A 19,740-nucleotide genomic window follows, 5' to 3' on the forward strand; every position below is an offset into this window, starting at 1 on the left:
GCTTCCCTGTGTGCCTCTGCATGGTTTGGGCTAAGGTTGTTAATCTCTAAGCTAGGGCCTGATAGCTCTAAAACCCTCATGGGCTTCCTCTAAACAACATTTAAAACAGCATTGTTTTATTTGCCTAAATGCGGTGTGGATTGGGGGGGGGGTAGATTTAAAGGGAGCTTTCCCTTTAAATCCCCCCAAATTCATGCCGAATGTAGGCAAACAAACAAACAACACGGCTGTCAATGCTGCTTTCTCTCCCCTCCCCCTGCTTGCCACTCCCCACACCTACAGGCCAAAAAAAGGGGGGGGAACCCTTAAAATGCGAAAAAAAATTCAAATGAACCTCAAGGGTGCCTTGAGATATGAAGAGCGAGGTCAAGGGTACCGCGACGTCGAAAAGGTTGGGAAACACTGATCTAAGAGGCTTCCCTGTGTGCCTCTGCATGGTTTGGGCTAAGGTTGTTAATCTCTAAGCGGGGCCTGGATATCTTCTGAAATTAGAACTGGTCCCTCAGACAAATGTTATATATGACCTCCTAGAAAAATGAGGGCTTTGAGGGCTTAACTTCATGCTACATTTCAAGGTTCATTGAGGGCCCCCCCTTCCCCAAATCCTGATCTCCCCAGGCTGTTTTGTGAAATCTGCAGGAACTTCCCAACATGAAGCTGGCAACCCTATTTATTGCTGTGGCCTAGCCTCTTTCCAGTCCGCCTTCATGCGGGACAGGTGGGTTGTATCTTTGCATTGGCTAGTATTAGATCACGCAACCGCTCCTATACAGAGGTGCAGTAGAAGTACCTGCCGCATAGAAGGCTGCCTATCATGTTACTGTCTTAATTTTTCATCCGATTTTGCCTTTTGATCAGCATCTGCTGAGGTCTGACAATTCTCTCATAACTGTATAGAGCATGATTATATTGTTCCGTTACTCCTTAGCATAATTTCAACTAAATTTTCTTCCTTGAGGCAGCTGCCTGTCGCATCTCGGCATGATTTGCTGCTTAGTCTTATGAGACACCTTGGTATGTTTATCCTTAAGTAAGCCTTCCTAATGGGACTTATCTCCAGATGAAAGCGTGCAGAGAGTTGTTACTTCACACACAATCCCGGGGAAGGGATGAGTTCCTCTAAAGACCGGTAACTCTTTCTGTAGCTGCTTATTCTGACAAGCCATATTGAGCTCCCAATGTAGATCTCAGACAAAAGTTTGCACCCTATTTCATTCCAGGAGAGGAAAGCATCCTTCAGCACCTCCCACAGCTTTGGCATTGGCTGCCTATCTCTTTGAAGCACGAAAAAAAAAATCAATTATTACATTTTATTGAGGCCAACTCAAAAGTACACATTGCGTGAGCTGTCGAGTTCTATAGAAGGCTTTATCAGGCAGCTGTTACAAACCCTGGAGGAAAAAAGCAAATTTTCCAGGTCTAGATCTCCAAAGACCATCAAGCCAACCTTAAATGCTGGATAATATAGCAGTCGAACAGTTTTGCTGTTTCAGCTCTCTCCCCCCGCGAAAGGATCCTTCACTATTTGTTTCTTCTTTCCAGAATGCAAGAGTTGTAATATCACACCTTCAGCAAAACTGTTAGAATCCAGCCTGACAGGATCTTAAGATCTGGACTGGGGAAATCTGCTCCCCCCCCCCCTTTTTTTTTTTTTAAATGTTTGCAACAGTTGCTTGACGAAGAGTTCTATGGAACCTGGAAGCTTGCATGACATTATGTGCCACTAGAATTGGCTTCAATAAAAGACAGTCTGGGTCTTGCGCGGTTCAACAATCCAGGTCTGTTTCCAACGCTGGTCTCCACGGAGGCCTCCGTCTCCTAGCAACGCGCCCGCGCCGCCAGCTTTGCCCTCGCGAGCCCCCCTCGTCACGTGACACCGCGGGGCGGCGACGTCACACTCGCGCGCCAACCGCTCCGGGGCCGTCTTTGTGGTGCCCCGCCGTGCGGAGCCATCACTTCCGGTTGCGGCCTAGACGGTTGGGAACCGTTGTTCGCCGAAGGGAGACGGGAGCGCGCGCCCGTGCGCGAGTCCCCGCCGTGGCGGTTGTCATGGCAGCGGCCGCGGGGCCCGGAGGGGGAGATCCCGCCGTGGCTGCGAGGGATGATGGCGGGGGGGAAGCGGAACGGGGGAGCCCCCCCGGCTCGGACCCACGACGGCCGGGGCCGGGGGGGCGGGAGGAAGAGGAGGCGGGGCCGGACAGCGCGGGGGTCCCGGGCGGCCAAAGCCCCGCGCCCTCGTCGCCGCCGCTCCCCTCGCGAGAGGCCGAAGTCAGCGTGGAGATCGGCGAGACCTACCTGTGTCGGCGCGGGGACGGGACCTGGCGTAAGAGCAGCGGCTCGCCTCCTATTATCTGTCTCCTCAGAAGCGTCAAAATGAATTTAAGAAACCGGGGAACGGGATTTCGTTGGCCGGGCGGGGGCAGGACCTTTTGAAATACCCTGAAATACCCCTTCTGGGCAACTTTTGTAACAGAACTTCAGATTGGTCTGTGTTAGTTTTAACAAAGGGGGTTTTATTGTGACAGAGCGTGAGCCATTCTGTAGGAGAATGATGGGTTTTGGAACTGATAAATTAACATTTAATGTATCGTTGAAGGCTTTCACGGCTGGAATCACTGGGGTGTTGTGGGGTTTCCGGGCTGCATGGCCGTGTTCTAGTAGCATTTTGTCCTGACGTTTCTCCTGCATCTGTGGCTGGCATCTTCAGAGGATCTGATGGTAGTTTACTCAGAAGATGCCAGCCACAGATGCAGGTGAAACATCAGGACAAAATGCCACTAGAACACGGCCATGCAGCCCGGAAACCCCACAACACCCCTAACATTCAGTTGCTCCACATGTAACATGTGAGCCCTTCCTGTGCGCCATTGGCAAATAGTATGACAGCCCAGTAAAGCAGACCAGTGTTATTATCCTCGTACTAGAGATGGAGGACTGAGGCTGAGAGTGCACAGTTAACCAAAGGCTCCTAGTAAGTTTTATCTCGACATTGGATTCCGGATCTTTCTGGGTTGTGGCTTGTCCTCATAGCCAGTTTACTACTTCAGCTTTCAAAATGTGCACAAATGCTCCTTTATCCTCAAGTGCTTCCCAGACCATCTGCAGTCATAGTGAGGGATTTAATCTAATGATGTGCTCTAAGAAACTCCCTGCGATCATTTATGTATTTATTGCATTTTTACCACGCAAATCTCCCAAGTGACTTGAGGCGGCTTACATAAATACACATAAAAACACAGTAATATAAAACAGTTCAAAAATATAAACATTAAAACCAGTTGCAGCAAGATGTTACTTGTGCTTTCAATCAGATAGTAGTCGGGTATCGCTTAACCACACTTTCCTTAACATGAACTCTTGTTTGCAGACTCTGCTGAAGTGATCCAGTCTCGGATCAACGAACAAGAAGCCAGGGAGGAATTTTACGTGCACTATGTTGGATGTGAGTTCTTCTGAGGGTTTTTTTTGGTACCTGCAGAAGGGCCGTGAGGTGTCCTTCTAGTGAGAGTGGAGTTCTGTTGAACCCTGGTTTCTTTGTGCCAGTTACGCAGAGCACTGAGCTTTTGTTCCTGATATTTTAAACACGTTTTACTGCATAGGTGTCAAACTCGCGGCCCTCCAGATGTTATGACTACAGTTCCCATCATCCCTGCCAGATGGGAACTGTAGTTCATAACATCTGGAGGGCCACGAGTTTGACACCTGTGTTTTACTGCAAAACAAAAGTTATTTGTGCACCAAGATTTCAGAGGGTCTGGAGAGACAAGATTCTTCATCTCTGTGTGTTTCTTAATCTAAGTATATCTGAATTATGCCCCAACTCAAAGAAGTGGAGAGTTGAATGTAAGGGGCAAACCTGATAGTGTTGTGTAGCATAGTGTAGTTAAGACTGCCAGGAGAATGAGTAATAATTAGGAGGGAATTCAGAGGTCCTCCAGAAGCCCCAAGTAAAAGCAGTTTGGAGAGCAGCTGGTATGCAATCCTCTTAGGCTGAATTCTACTGCTTCTCTCAGCTGACTGTAGTGTCTTAGTGGTTATAGTTCTTGAAGATATTCTCTAGGACTGGACAATGCTACATGTGAAAGGGATCTGGGAGTCTTAGTAGACCACAAACTGATTATGAGTCATCAGTGCTTTAATTGTGTGTTCCTGCCTTGCAGGGGGTTGGACTTGATGGCCCTTGTGGTCTCTTCCAACTCTTTGATTCTATGAAATGCTTGAAGGCTGCTGGAAATGGTAGCCAGCTGACTGTTGTCGTCAAGAGAAGAGGAAGGGATCTTCAGTGGGCTAGCAAGGGAGGCTGAAATGGGAGCACCATCCCCTCACTTTAAATTCTCGCTAAATAGCTTTTAGAGCTGTAGTGTGGAATCACTTCTGCTGTGGGCGGAGGGTTCCCCTGCTAATCCCATCTCTGGTCACTACAGTTAACCGGCGTCTGGATGAGTGGGTCGACAAAAACCGCTTGGCCCTCACGAAAACTGTCAAAGATGCGGTGCAGAAAAACACCGACCAGTACATGAACGAGCTGTCTGAACAGAAATCGAGCGCCAGCAAAATTAATTCAACTGGTATTAAAACACGACGAGATTAACCATGTACAGAAGGTAATGGCAGGGAAGCGTCCCTGAAGTGACTGGCTCCAGCTCGTGTTTGCTATGGCATCAGTTCTGGGGCTGGGAAAAACCATATTTCTGCCAGACCGCCGCTACAACAGGTAAACAGAATGTTGCTGGATTGCACGTGAGCCTACCAATCTTTCGCCTTAATACACCTCTAGCACTGCTTCCCGCAGCCTAGCCAGTTAGAAGAAGCTTAAGGAGGGTGATTCAGGTAGCAGTTTTGGAGGTAGGCAAATGAGTTGGGAGATTCCTTCTTGCCCATGCACCGCCTGAGCTGCACTTGCTAAACTTTCCTATCCACTTCTAACTCGCCAGTAGCAAGATTGACGAAAACAGGGATTTCCGATGCCGAGATTTCTCATCCCTGTTCCCCCCCCTGCCCCCCAAAAAAAATGTTCCTCCACTTCTGCTCTCTCGCCATGTTGCCACTCGTTAAAAGTTGATGGGAAAGCTCGGTAGAGGGTGACTCCAGTGGTGGGTGTGGAGGCTCCTTATTGTGTCTAGTTCTGGGGACCGCAATTGGTATGATATTGACAAGTTGGAACGCGCGGCGTCCAGAGGAGGGCAACCAAAATCAGCGTCTGGAGTCCATGCCCTACGAGGAGAGACAAGGTAGCCAGGGAGCTGGGGATGTTTGCAGAATGGTGAAGAGAAGCTGCTAAGAGGACACATGATGTTTCCGCCAATAATGGCGCGATACATCCCGAGAAATACATTACATAGAGGTTTTGCTGAAGTAAAGCAACAAGGCATCCCTCTCGAAGTAAGACGTAGCAAAGGTTTTGTTTGGAAGCATGCCTGACAAACAGAACACAGAACAATAAGACATCCCCTGAAAATAAGACATAGCGCATCTTTGGGAGCAAAAATTAATATAAGACACTGTCTTATATTCGGGGAAACACGGTAGCCATGTTTAGATATTCGAAGGGATGTCATGTTGGTGAGGGAGCAAGCTTGTTTTCTGCGGCTCCAGAGACTAGGACCAGGAGCAGTGGGTTCAAGGTGAGGGAAAAGAGATGATTCCACCTAAACATCAGGAAAAACCTGCTGACAGTAAAGGCTGTTTGACAGTGGAATGCACTACCTCAATAGCCGTCTGTCATGAGTGTTTTGGTTGTATGTTCCTGCATGCAGGGAATTCCCTCAGATTTGAAGAAAAATCTCTGTTCTGCCAGCGTGGGCCCAATCGAAAGATATAAGTATCCGAAGATGGGCCCACGCTTGCTTATCGCAACATTAGATTGCTAACCTTTGTACAGCAGTAGCGATGCCGTCCTGCAGGAAAGGGGTACATAGAAAAAAACTGCCGTTGCTGCCATCTGCCATGTTTTTGTTTTTGAACTGCAGACTTATGCTGAGATGGATCCTACCACAGCCGCTTTAGAAAAGGAGCACGAAGCAGTGAGTGTTGACGAACACGTGGTCCGGTTTGTTGCCCGCAGGGGGTTGGGGAAAGGCCCAACTGTCTCCTGGCGCCTCTAGCGCTCTCTGTCGCTTTCCCTCTCCAGATCACCAAGGTGAAATACGTGGACAAGATACATATCGGGAACTACGAGATCGACGCTTGGTATTTCTCCCCTTTCCCGGAGGACTATGGGAAGCAGCCCAAGCTCTGGATCTGCGAGTACTGCCTCAAGTACATGAAGTTTGAGAAGACCTACCGCTATCACCTCGTACGCAAGGGGGAGCAGTGATCGGGGCATCGGGGGGTTGGGAAGGATGTTAGCAAAGGACTGCGCCAGGTTGATGCATATCAGCAGATGATTCTAGTTTCTCTTTTGGTGGGTTAGACAGAAGAAGAAGAGTTTTGGATTTACAGCCCCCTTTTCTCTCCTGTAAAGAGACTCAAAGAGGCTTACAATCTCCTTTCCCTTCCCCCCTCACAACAAACACCCTGTGAGGTGGGTGGGGCTGAGAGAGCTCTGAAGATCTGTGACTAGCTAAAGGTCACCCAGCTGGCATGTGTTTGAGCGCACAAGCTAATCTGGTTCACCAGATAAGCCTCCACAGCTCAAGTGGCAGAGCGGGGAATCAAACCTGGCTCTCCAGATTAGAGTGCACGTGCTCTTAGCCACTACACCACGCTGGCAGAAGCCATCAAGAGCTTTATATCTTCAGTGTGCATAATTATAGTATCTGTTTTCTAGGGTGTTGTGGGTTTCCCGGGTTGTCTATGTTCTATTTGGACCACTAGATAAAAAATTAATAAACAACAAGTAAGAGAAGCATGGGGTTTATGCTGGCCAGATGCCGCACAGTTAAACAAAGAACTCAGCAGAGGGAACTGTGCTCAATAAAATGTGGATGCTTCTAGTAACCAGTCTCTCTTCTCTCCAAGGGCCAGTGCCAGTGGAGGCAACCACCAGGCAAGGAGATCTACCGGAAGAACAACATCTCAGTGTACGAGGTGGACGGCAAAGATCACAAGGTGAGGATCTCTTGCAACCCCCTGCTGAGTATAGGGTCCCCTCTTGCTGGGTTGTGCTGTACATTCTGTTGTACCCTGTGGTCCACGTTCTTATTGGTGTTTCTGTCTGTCCCTCAGATTTACTGCCAGAACCTCTGTCTCTTGGCCAAGCTGTTCCTGGACCACAAGACCCTCTATTTTGACGTGGAGCCCTTTGTTTTCTACATTCTGACTGAGGTCGACCGGCAAGGGGCCCATATCGTCGGCTACTTTTCCAAGGTGCTGGCCTGGCCGGATGTGGTGGTGGTCGTGGGGGGGTTGGTAGGCCTGGATTCTTGCCATTTGTGGGAAAAGCAGCATCCTGGCTGGCTGTCTTGTATACTTTTTAGAAATTGCTAAGTTCTGCAGCATGAGAAGCGGACTTCCAATTTGCGGTTCATGCAAATTAAGAAAATGTGTATCTTTTCCTACAACTGCTTCCCCATGGAAGGGAAGTGCAAAGAACTATGCAGAACTCCAGATGCCCAAGCTCTCCCTTGGGCAAAGTCCTTCTCAGTTTCTGAGATTTAAACCCTATATCCATGATGGTGAACCTTTGGCACTCCAGATTTTTGGACTACAGTTCCCATCAGCCCCTTCCAGCATGGCCAATTGGCCATGCTGGCAGGGGCTGGTGGGAATTGTAGTCCATAACATCTGGAGTGCCAAAGGTTTGCCACCACTGCCCTATATTGTCTGCCTGCTTTTTGAAGCATATCTCTGAAGCTACCAGAAAAGCTACAAGGATTTTGGCCTCTTTATCAAAAGCAAAAAGAACTAAAAGAAAACCATGCGCTGAGTACTAATTCCCAGCTCCCTCATGCAATACCCTTTGCCTTTTGATTTTCTCTTCCAGGAGAAAGAGTCGCCAGATGGTAACAACGTGGCCTGCATCCTCACTTTGCCCCCCTACCAGAGGAGAGGTTACGGAAAGTTCCTCATCGCTTTCAGTAAGTTTGTTACCTTCTCATAGTCAATACCGGGTCATGGCGTCACTCGACCGCAAAGCAGTTTCTTCTTGTGAAGCAGTTTTACTAATATCTCTGAAGTTCTTTGCAGCGGTTGAATGGGGAGATGGTCGTCTTCTTCTCCCCATCCCCCAGCCAAAAGAAAAAAGGAAATAGCTTGTGGCCCATTCGCCCCTCTGTTCCACTTCACCTTAACTCAGTGATTCTCAACCAGGGTTCCGTGGTGCCCTGGGGTGCCGTGAGCATGTCCCAGGGGTACCGCGGCAATGCTACCGGCCCCCCTCACTTTTGTGGTGTCTCCCACCGGAACGTAGTCCATGAACACTGGAGAGCCGCAGGCTGTGCAGACCCCACCCCAGTCAAAAGAAAATAGCCAGCTTCAGGCCCATTCACCTGCTTCCACTCTCACCCTGGGAGGGGAAGGTGGGGGGTGGCAAGCAGGGGAACTGGGAGGGGAAGGTGGGGGGAGAATGGTAGGGGTACCGTGAGATGTGAAGAGTGAGGTCAAGGGTACCGTGATGTCGAAAAGGTTGGAAAACACTGCCTTAACTGATATAATTTTGGCTTCTTGGTTCTATTTGATATTCATTGGTATGACTTGTACTTTGCCCATGAGTCGATAGAAAATCTATCCTTTTTAGCACTTTTTGATGGACAAAAGACTTCAGAACAGGGGTCCCTGGCACTGTGGCACCCTCCAATACGTTTTCTGGTGCCTGCCAAATATTTTTAGGAATAGGTGGGACCAGGCAGTGCTTTCTTTAGCCAGGCTTCTGATTAACTCTTGGAAACTTGATTCGCTGTGCAGATTTTTTAAAAAATGTTGCTTTGGCAGCAGTCGCCACCACAGCACAAGGATGTCCATTGTGTTACTGAAGTTCAGTTGTGGCCGTCATTTTGTGGTTGGCTTCACCTCCTGTAGTGGCTCTTTTGTCGCTGTGCCCACCACACCATGTCAGAATTCCAAACGTGCCCGCAGGTTCAATAAGGTTGGGGCGCCTGCTTTAGGCGTGCGTACTAATCTTGGAGTTAAATCCCAAGTATGTGCCCCAAGACCTCCTGGGTGAAGGCTGTGCCCTCTGACCCTAGTTTGACCCTAGTCCTGGAGCAGCCCCGAAACTCGTCCCCCTGACGATGTCCGCGTTCTGAGCTAGGCCGCTTCTTTGGACTTGACTCTAAACCTCTTGCTCCGTAGGCTATGAGCTCTCCAAGCTGGAGAGCACGGTGGGTTCCCCGGAGAAGCCTCTCTCGGACCTAGGCAAGCTGAGCTATCGGAGCTACTGGTCGTGGGTGCTGCTGGAGATTCTCCGGGATTTCCGGGGCACTCTTTCCATAAAAGACCTCAGGTGAGGAAAACCGGGGAGACTCCCTGAAGTACGCTGCCCTCAAGCAGCAGCAGTGGCATGGGAGGTTAAGAGCTCGTGTATCTAATCTGGAGGAACCGGGTTTGATTCCCAGCTCTGCCGCCTGAGCTGTGGAGGCTGATCTGGGGAATTCAGATTAGCCTGGGCACTCCCACACACGCCAGGTGGGTGACCTTGGGTTAGTCCCAGCTTCTTGGAGCTCTCTCAGCCCCACCTACCTCACAGGGTGTTTGTTGTGAGGGGGGGAAGGGCAAGGAGATTGTCAGCCCCTTTGAGTCTCCTGCAGGAGAGGAAGGGGGGATATAAATCCAGACTCTTCTTCTTCTTCAATGTAAAGCTCCCTGAAGTACACTGTCCTCAGTGGTGGCGGGAAATGCAAAATTATGGAGACCCCCCTCACGGGGTCTTCAAGGCAAGAGACAAACAGAGGTGGTTTGCCATTGCAGAGGTAGTTTGCCATTGCCCGCCTCTGTGCAGCAACCCTGGACTTCCTGGTTGGTCTCCCATCCAAGGATTAACCAGGGCTAACCCTCGGTAGCTTCTGAGATCCAATAAGATGGGGACAGCCTGGGTTATCCAGATCAGGGACCACATTTTCCAGTTACACACTGATGCAGAAATAAGGTGAAAAACTGTCCTGGCCTCACAGCGGCCTTTCCTGGTACATTCTGCACTCTCCCAGGTCGGTTTATTGTAGCTCACGTTGACGATGTACTGCGTGTTTTCCCTCCGGTGCAGCCAGATGACCAGCATCACCCAAAATGACATCATCAGTACGCTGCAGTCGTTGAATATGGTCAAGTACTGGAAGGGGCAGCATGTCATCTGCGTCACCCCCAAGCTGGTTGAAGAGCACCTCAAAAGCGCTCAGTACAAGAAGCCTCCCATCACAGGTATTGGGGGAAAGGGGAGCGTGTCAGGGGTTTTTGTGGTGGCGTTGCGATCTGTAGGAAGCCGTTAGCGTAGCTTGACTTGGGTAACAAACTACTTTGACAAGAAGTCAGCAGTCAGACTGGTTATTTGACATGAGGACATGAAATTGTTTGCTCCTCCCTTTAGGTTGCCACATTACAGGGAGTAACTGCAGTTAACAGAATTCCCCTGTCCTTACGTGGAGTCAAGGCCCAGCAATTGTGTGGCCTGTTCCACCCTGGCCAACAGTCTTCAGTCCTTGTTTGCCCATGACCTTCTTGCCATGTCAATCCCCACTCTGCTTTCTCTCTGGCCCCTTCCGCACATGCAAAATAATGTGTTTTCAGACCACTTTGCAAGTGGATTTTGCTATTCCGCACAGCTTCAAAGAGCACTGAAAGCAGTTTGAAAGTGCATCATTCTGCATGTGCGGAATGAGCCTCTGATTCTGCCTTTGTTCCGTTCCACCACCCGCTATTTCCTCATGTTCTTGCTTTTCAAGGCAGTGCCTGCTGTTGTCCTGCTTCATTTAGCCATCTTGTGTCTTCATTAGACTCCCTAGAACTTCCTTCTCTGCCCTGATAGCATTGTTTAGTGCTGTGATGTTTTTTTTCTGAGTCTCCAGCACGGTGTAGTGGTTAAGAGCAGGTGCACTCTAATCTGGAGAACCGGGTTTGATTCCCCACCCCTCCACCTGAGTGGCGGAGGCTTCTCTGGTGAACCAGATTAGCTCGTGCACTCCAACACATGCTGGCTGGGTGACCTTGGGCTAGTCACAGCTCTTTGGAGCTCTCTCTCCACCTCACAGTGTGTTTGTTGTGAGGTGAAGGGAAGGGAAAGGAGATTATAAGCCTCTTTGAGTCTCTTTACAGGAGAGAAAGGTGGGATATAAATCCAAACTCTTCTTCTCCCCTTTAATTAGTTCAATTCCCTTCCCCAAACCCTTTCTCTTATGCTTAATTCTTACTCTTATCGTTTCCTCAGATCCTTTGTTCTTTGGGGTGCTGTGTGGTTTCCGGGCTGTATGGCCGTGTTCTAGCAGCATTCTCTCCTGACGTTTCGCCTGCATCTGTGGCTGGCATCTTCAGAGCATCTGATGGTAGGAATGGAAAGCAAGTGGAGTATATATACTGTGAGGTCCAAAGGTGAGGCCATCTGAATAGAGACTTCTCTGTGACTCACATGCCAGGCTACTCTATTCAGATGGCCTCACCTTTGGACCTCACAGTATATATACTCCACTCGCTTTCCATTCCTACCATCAGATCCTCTGAAGATGCCAGCCACAGATGCAGGCGAAACATCAGGAGAGAGAATGCTGGCAGAATTTGCCATACAGCCCTCGAAACCAATACACAGCACTCGAAGTGGGATTCCGGCCGTGAAAGCCTTTGACAATACCTTTGTTCTTTGCTTTGCACCTTTCTTCAGGCTCTTCGTCTTGGGTCTGTGCCAGCCCTTCTCCTGCCCCAGTGTGACATTTTAATCCCAGCCAATCTGGCAACTTTCTCTTAGGCCCCTTCCGCACACGCAAAATAATGCGTTTTCAAACCACTTTCACAACTGTTTGCAAGTGGTTTTTGCCATTCCGCACAGCTTCAAAGAACACTGAAAGCAGTTTGAAAGTGCATTATTCTGCATGTGCGGAATGAGCCTTAGAGAAAGGAGGCTGCATATTGTGTGTTGATCTGAGCTACTGAATATTACAAGCCACGACACCTGCTCGGCCGGTCAGTTGTCAGAAGCCTCGTAGCTGCAAGCGCAGCACTGTAGAGATAAAGAAATGCGGTGGGGTGGGATTTCACCCGTGGAACTCAGCCATGAGGCTGGCCTTGGCACCCAGAGAACATCTGTCTTTTTTTATCTCAGGATAAACCGTAGGAGTGGGTGGGCGTCAATGATGAAGGCTGAGAAACCAGAGAATGTAAACGGATTTCCTCTGTTGTTTCCAGAGGAGAACAGATGGGGGGCCATAAAATTGGATCCCTTGACTCAATCTTCACCAAACTTGGGGATTCTTCACTGAACTTGGGGATTCTTGATTTGCAGCTACCCTGCCTCCCCGCTCTCGAGCCCCACAAATTAACTAACATAGGAGGCATTCCCTTTTAGTTTTAAAGGGAACAGTTCCATAATACTCTATGGCAGATCTTTCCAGGACTTAGAACATAAGAACATAAGAACAAGCCAGCTGGATCAGACCAGAGTCCATCTAGTCCAGCTCTCTGCTACTCGCAGTGGCCCACCAGGTGTCTTTGGGAGCTCACATGCAGGATGTGAAAGCAATGGCCTTCTGCTGCTGCTGCTCCCGAGCACCTGGACTGTTAAGGCATTTGCAATCTCAGATCAAAGAGGATCAAGATTGGTAGCCATAGATCGACTTCTCCTCCATAAATCTGTCCAAGCCCCTTTTAAATCTATCCAGGTTAGTGGCCATCCCCACCTCCTGTGGCAGCATATTCCAAACACCAATCACACGTTGCGTGAAGAAGTGTTTCCTTTTATTAGTCCTAATTCTTCCCCCCAGCATTTTCAATGGATGCCCCCTGGTTCTAGCATTACGAGAAAAAGAGAAAAAATTCTCTCTGTCAACATTTTCTACCCCATGCATAATTTTATAGACTTCGATCCTATCCCCCCTCAGACGTCTCCTCTCCAAACTAAAGAGTCCCAAACGCTGCAGCCTCTCCTCATAAGGACTTGCGGTGCGTGTGTGTGTGTGTGTGTGTGTGTGTTTCAAGACAGAGGTACCAAAATGGAGGAAAACTGGGTGCATATAAAATTAGACCTCCTGATCCACATTTAAGCAAACTCGGGGCTCTTGTAAAGCAAGGCGCCTGCGGCTAAGCTGAAAATGGGATGCCTCTACCTCAAAAAGAAAAGTTCCTCTAGCCCACAGAGACTCTTAAAAGAATGCCATGTGGATGAAAAAATTGCCATTGTGAAAATTGAGAGGAAATTTGTCTTAGCTCGATTCTCTGGCCTACAGTTGCTCGGAGGCCAGGCAGCGTGAAAGCGAAGGCCCCTTGAGGGCCACGTGGAACAGGAGATGGGACGTTTACTTATTTATTTCATTAGTTCTACATGCCGCCCTTCCTCTCACGAGCTCTGGGCAGCTTCCAATGTTTTATATAAAACAATAGAATCCATTTAAAACAACACATGAGCCCTCTTTAAAACTACTCAATAAAATTGATGGCGGCAGTTAATTAAATCACAATACTAAAACCACTGAAGGAAAGAGGGTGGAAAAGGATGGAAGAAATGGAGGCCAAGATGGAAGAAAACCTGTAGCTATGCCTGGTGGAACAATTTAGGTCCCTTCTGCACATGCAGAACAATGCACTTTCAATCCACGTTCAATGCACTTTGCAGCTGGATTTTACTGTGCAGAATAGCCAAATCCACTTGCAAACAATTGTGAAAGTGGATTGAAAGTGCATTATTCTGCATGTGTGGAAATGGGCCTTCCTTATAGCCTGCCTGCTCCTACTGGCACAGTGCTGGCAGGAGAGTAACAGGAAAAGGGGGCGGTCCAAGAAGTGGAGCTAAAGTAGGGCAGGGAGTTGGATTCTCCCACACACCCAGAGTCCTCCCTGGTATCTTTTATTACCCTGAATCTTAGAAGCGAAATTTACAGTGCAAAGGAAGAAGAGGAGTTTGGATTTATATCCCCCCTCTCTCTCCTGTAGGAGACTCAAAGTGGCTGACAATCTCCTTTCCCTCCCCCCCCCCTCAACAAACACCCTGTGAGGTGGGTGGGGCTCAGTTTGCATTTTGAATTCTGGGCCCAGCGTTTCGCTTCATTCCTTCTCCCCTGCACACAGCTCTGCCTGTGAACTTGTTCCCATGGCTGAGTTCCATCGCCTGCTTTTGGTTTGTTTTATCAGTCACAGACTGTGCCCCAACCTCACTTAAGCACAAACACGGAACTGCTTTGTGCGAGGCTGAGGAGTCAAAGTCTCCATGGGGCGGTTTCAGGTTTCGGTCGGTGCTGAAAGAGGCATTGTGTCCCATACTCCACCCCCCCAGCACTTACATAACAGAAGGCACAGAGAATTGCCAGTTTCTCCCTCCCAGCCATCTCCTTAAAGTGGCAGGAACTGAAGTGCAACCACTTGGAGGGAGAAGCGTGGCGGCGGGCATAGGATCCACCCACAGAAATGTGCAGGAGGATCGTTTGCTTCTTTCGAACTGGCCTGAGCAGATACGGTTAAATGATAGCTACCAATCTTGATCCTCTTTGATCTGAGATTGCAAATGCCTTAACAATCCAGGTGCTCGGGAGCAACAGCCGCAGAAGGCCATTGCTTTCACATCCTGCACGTGAGCTCCCAAAGGCACCTGGTGGGCCACTGCGAGTAGCAGAGAGCTGGACTAGATGGACTCTGGTCTGATCCAGCTGGCTTGTTCTTATGTTCTTATGATCCTTGTGCTCTGAGGATCCCACTGAAACGGACAAGTTTCCTGCATTCCTAAGACTTCTGACGGACTTTAAGATGTGCCTCCCTTCCCTGGGGCCTGTTCTGTGTGTCCCCCCCCCCCCCGTCCCCCCGCCTCTTTTGACCCTGTTCTCTTTTCTTCTCCTCCAGTGGATTCCCTCTGCTTAAGATGGGCCCCTCCCAAACACAAGCAAGCCAAGATTTCCAAGAAGTGAGGGAGCGACAGCCGAACGGGAACAGAAGAGGTTTCGCCTCAGTTCACGTCCACCCTTCATTTTTAAAGAGATGGTCGCAGGCCAAGCGTCTGTGTTGGACTTACATTGACTGGGTGTTCTTTGAGCAGATGGGTTGGAACAAAAGGGGGGAGGGGGTGTTACCCACTGCTGCATCCTCTCTGCTGGAGGACTGTGGTTTATTGGTTCTTCGGGTGGGGGGGGGGGGAAGAGGCTGCCCTCCTGCCTCTCCTCATGTGTAGCAAATTCATTCTTCCCCTTCACACTTGAGCTCGTCGGCTTAAGTTCTCCGCAGCCTGCAGAATGCCACAGTTAAGATCCACCCCCTGAAGCAGCAAGGGAAAGGAACGCCGTCCCTTTTCCAATCTCTTGCTCGCGCCGGCTTCTCAGCTGCCCGGCACCAAGCTGCTCATCACAGCGGGGCAGGTTTTACAGAGTGAAAGCTAATCAGCAGTGCAAGACTCAAAGCAGCGAACTATTGAGTGGGGAGGATGCCAGGAAGCCAACCAGAAGACGGGCGGGTGGCAGCGGCAGGGCTTAAGGGGCGTGTAAGACCCTGAACGCTTTCTCCAACCTGTCCCGTTTCAGAGAATCGAAAGGACAGTTGGCTTTCCCTGCTCTGTTGGTGTCCTGCAGTCGTCCTATTGGCCACCCTCTCTGGCAGACGGATGTGAAAGTTCTGACCCCACCTGCTTTTTGCTCTGGCCACGAGAGTTCTTGAGCCCTTCCCTGCGCCATTCTGGACTGTTTGGAAAAAGAGGGCGGGGACTGTTACGAGTGACAGTTCCTTGCTTTTGAGTTTAAGACGAGGGTCAAGTCAGGCACGACTGCAGCTCCCTCTAAAGCAGCTGCCAAAACTGCCTTCAAGACTCCAGCCATGAATAGCAGTTGTGAGCGGTTGTGAGCGGCCCCTAGTCTCTGGGAGTGTCCACTTTGAATTGTAGGGACTTTATATCAAGGAAGGGAAGGGGGTTTTTTGGGGAGGGGGGTGAGACTTGGAGGGCAGGTGCATCAAGCTAAGTTTTTTCCTTTTGAACAACAGCCTTGGTTAGGCGCAGCAGATAGTAGCCGGGTCGAGGAAGGCGCTGTCTAGTGGCGTGGTGTGGTTCTCTTTCTCTCTGCCCCCCTCCCTCCATGGGGGGAGGAATATGGCTTTGCTGGTGCTCAGCAAGAGGGGCATGTCCTGCAAGTCTCTCAGCCCCACCGGGTGAAGAGGGAAGGGCTGCCAGCCATCTTCCGGCAGCTGCCTGCTTGTACGCCTGGCGACGGCAGGCTCAGCTGACGGCTGCACCATTGGACGAAATATCTACATGGTAGTTTGGCTATAGCTATTAGGCTCACGCTCCATGTACACGTTGTGTTTTCTGTTATCTTGAGAAGTATTTTCATTAAAAAAAAGACAGAAATGCGGACATGGTTGGTGTGCACTGAATGGCTGCCTTGGAGCCAGATGGTCAGAAATGGGCACTGCCAGTGAACTGGGGGTGGAATGCTAGAGTCTGCCAGAAGAGTAATGGGTTTCCTGCATGCAGGACGTACTTGAGTTCCTGCATGCAGGATGTACATTTTTGTGGTATCATGAGCATATGTACTGAAAGTGCAATGTAAGTTGGCCTGTTGGAGCCATTGTGGTATGGCGCAAGCGTCTCCCAACCCATGGCCCTCCAGATGTTCATGGACTACGAAACCCATCAGCTCTGCCGGTTGGCCCTGCTGGCTGTGGCTAGTGGGAACCATAGTCCACGAACATCTGGAGGGCCATAGGCTGGAGGCCCCTGCTGTAGTGGCTAAAAGCGGCAGACTCTAATCTAGAGTAGCGGGTTTGATTCCCCACTGCTCTACATGAGTGGCAGGCTCTTATCTGGTGAATTGGATTCGTTTCTGCACTCCTACACGATGCCTGCTGGGTGACCTTGGCCTAGTCACAGTTCTTCAGAACTCTCTCCGCCCCACGTGTGACACTGGACGCTGGGCTAGTTGGACTCCACAGGCTAATCCAGCTGGTTGTTCATGGAGCACAGGAAAGGGAGCATCGGGTGAAGATCAAGCTCCTGTGTAGCTTCTAAAGAGACTCAATTTTAACGATGCAAGCTGAATAAGTGGGATTCCAGGCCCCAACAGGCTGACCCAAAATTATCCTTCCTGGTTCTGCTGCTACACCCCTTGCCTCAACAATGTTTCAACCCACCCGATGTCGGGTCTCTTTAAATGCATCTTCAGGACTCGAAAGCAGATGCAAGATCTTGCCACTTACTACCACGGCCCTGTTGCTTTACTTCTTCTTGCAGATTCAGCCATCTCGTTCAACTCGAGGAATTGTATTGTCGAAGGCTTTCGTGGCCAGATTCAACTGGTTGTGGTGGGTTTTCCGGGCTGCGTGGCCGTGGTCGGGTGGATCTTGTTCCTAACGTTTCGCCTGCATCTGTGGCGGGCATCTTCAGAAATGTGTCACTCTCTGCGATACACCTCTGAAGATGCCAGCCACAGATGCAGGCGAAACGTTAGGAACAGGATCCACCGGACCACGGCCACGCAGCCCGGAAAACCCACCACAACCAGTTGAGGAATCGTCCTTTCGCAACACAACTCTCTCAATGCCGCAACTCCTGTTTCACTTTATTATAAACTTACATCATGAGAGTAGCATCCCAGTTGATCAAGAAAGAGATGCTGAAACACCTGGATTTTAAGTGATAAAAATGTGCAAATACATGTGTGTGTTTTTTTTTAAAAAAGGTCAGTTCCCAAAGAAGGTAAGCTGTAGGTTTTCACAAAACAGGGGCCTTCTGCCTTTTAATCCTTCAGTTCACACAGGTAGAGTCCATCTACATCTTGCCAGCCGGTGCGTGCCAAGGGATTTCGATTCAGCCCTATTTCACATTGTAGCCACGCTGCTTGGATTTTAAGCGGTGAACATGTGCAAATCCACGGTTGTTTAAAAAATGTCAGTACCCAGGGAAGGTAAGCTGTAGGTTTCCACAAAACAGGGCCCCGCTGCCTTTTAATCCTTCAGTCCATACAGGTAGGCACTGTCCATCTACATCTTGCCAACCAATTTGGTGTGCCAAGAGATTTTGATTCAGCCCGTCCCGGAGGGATTTGTTGATCAGCACCGAAGCGTGAAAGTCACAAAGTCCAGCTTCAAACGTCCACAAACCGGTCAGTAGAAAAATAAGGCAATTACTGCCAAACAAAAGAGGCCCTTGTCCAGGAACGAAATGTAATAGTCAAACTTCTCCATCTCCGTTTCTGGGCCGGGAGGAGGCGTGGGTAAAACGGCAACGTCTTAACCAGCCCCAAAGACACACAGTAAGGAGGCCGTGCAAGCTAGCAGAATCCAAACGGTCAAGGGCAGAGGGGGTGCCGTCGAACATATGCCCTCTTCTGAGATCGGCTCGTCTTCCACTGTCACGTCAGTGAGGGCCAAGTCTGGGACATTTTGCTGAATCCAATTCACATAATATGTAACTTCCGTGTAGACGCCAGGACGGTTGGGCTGGCCACACGAATCCCCCCAGCTTACTATCCCAGCCAGCAGCCAGATATCGTTTACAGGACAAGACAGAGGTCCCCCGGAGTCACCCTAGAAAAGGGGGAACAGGGAGGGAGTGGTTTAGATTGAAATTAGGCTGGCCTGCGAGGAGGGTTGGGAACCGAACCGATCCAGTTTGGCGAGGAAGGCCCAGCTCATCCCACGAAGAGGGGTCGGATAAACCACCAGGCGACGATAGAAACCACACGGAAAAGTAGCAAGAACCTCTGGGGAAGTTTAGGAAGGAAATGAAATAATGTCCACAAACCACCATAGCCAGCAGACTGGAGAAGGCTTGAAATCGCAAGCCTGGAAAGTTAGGGAAAGCACCGAAGGCCCAGGTGGGAATATAAACAACAAGGCAGCCCAAGGTAGAAAGATTTATGTGGAAAATGAGCTGGCAGGACACTGGCATGGGATGCTGAGGGAAGGGACGAAAACTGGCACAAGGAAGAGGAGTCTGTTCTCCATGGTGACGCTGAAGAGCAACGGCCATTTTGGTCCTACGCTTTTGCCTCAAGCCACGACAGAACACCTTTAAAGCAGCGGGCTGGGACAAATCAACCGGCTCGAAGCAACTGAAGCGAGGCGTGAGTCAAGCTGATCTCAGCCTATGCAAAATGGCGGCTCGCAACCCGGAGGGAGCTTCTCCTTGCGTACCAGGCCGCCATTTTGGTCGATTCCGCACTTGCGTTATCGACCTAAGTTTGAGCTGCGTTCGACCTAAGTGCTCCGCACAACCACTGGGATCGACGTGGTTTTGTACCGTGTAACGGTCAAATTTCCGACTTCAGTTGGGAACTGCTACTTTTTCAGGGAACCACGCTCGAACTCAGCTCGATTCCAGTAAAGTGCGGAATCTCTGGTGCCAGGAGTCCCCCATTCAGCCAATCACAGCGGAGTGTTTCAGGCATGCGTACAGCTGGCCAATCAATAAACGCCACCTTCGTCCCTCCATTCCTGTGGCAGTTTTTTTCATGTGTGGGGATAGGCAGAACATGGCCGTAGAACAGCAGCCAATCGGAACGGAGCGGCGAAGAGGCCCAGGATGATCCCGCCCTCCGAGCTGGGATCAAGCCGGTTGCAGTGGGGAACAACAATGGCTTCGACCTAGGTTAGTACCCTACTCAGGGAACTGGGTCGAACCTATTTTACTCGTGTGCGGAATCGCCCTATGTAACCATGAGACCAGACTCTACTCCACACCGTTATGTGCTTTCA

General features: G+C 49.9%; 2 protein-coding genes across 3 annotated transcripts in view; one reads left to right on the top strand and one right to left on the bottom strand.

Annotated features, from left to right (window-relative positions):
• The first annotated feature begins 1,933 nt into the window (after window positions 1-1,933).
• On the top strand, window positions 1,934-16,399 carry KAT8 (lysine acetyltransferase 8). Its single transcript, XM_048517027.1, is given in 12 exon segments — window positions 1,934-2,323; window positions 3,368-3,442; window positions 4,425-4,567; window positions 4,569-4,604; window positions 5,970-6,023; window positions 6,131-6,295; window positions 6,961-7,050; window positions 7,168-7,308; window positions 7,925-8,018; window positions 9,232-9,382; window positions 10,139-10,293; window positions 14,905-16,399. Coding segments are annotated over 12 exon segments (1,443 nt in total). The 5' UTR covers window positions 1,934-2,049; the 3' UTR covers window positions 14,970-16,399.
• A 1,192-nt stretch (window positions 16,400-17,591) lies between these two features.
• Window positions 17,592-19,740, bottom strand: part of PRSS8 (serine protease 8) — a 155,047-nt gene continuing 152,898 nt past the window's right edge. The window contains exon 6 of one of the 2 annotated variants that reach the window (XM_048517034.1): window positions 17,592-18,570. In XM_048517034.1, the coding sequence (XP_048372991.1) occupies window positions 18,274-18,570 (297 nt within the window). In that variant the 3' untranslated portion in view covers window positions 17,592-18,273. The remainder of the gene's footprint in view (window positions 18,571-19,740) is intronic. The other variant, XM_048517033.1, reaches the window with a different exon arrangement.

This window comes from Sphaerodactylus townsendi, linkage group LG15 (assembly GCF_021028975.2).
Source record: "Sphaerodactylus townsendi isolate TG3544 linkage group LG15, MPM_Stown_v2.3, whole genome shotgun sequence".
Lineage (NCBI taxonomy): Eukaryota > Metazoa > Chordata > Lepidosauria > Squamata > Sphaerodactylidae > Sphaerodactylus > Sphaerodactylus townsendi.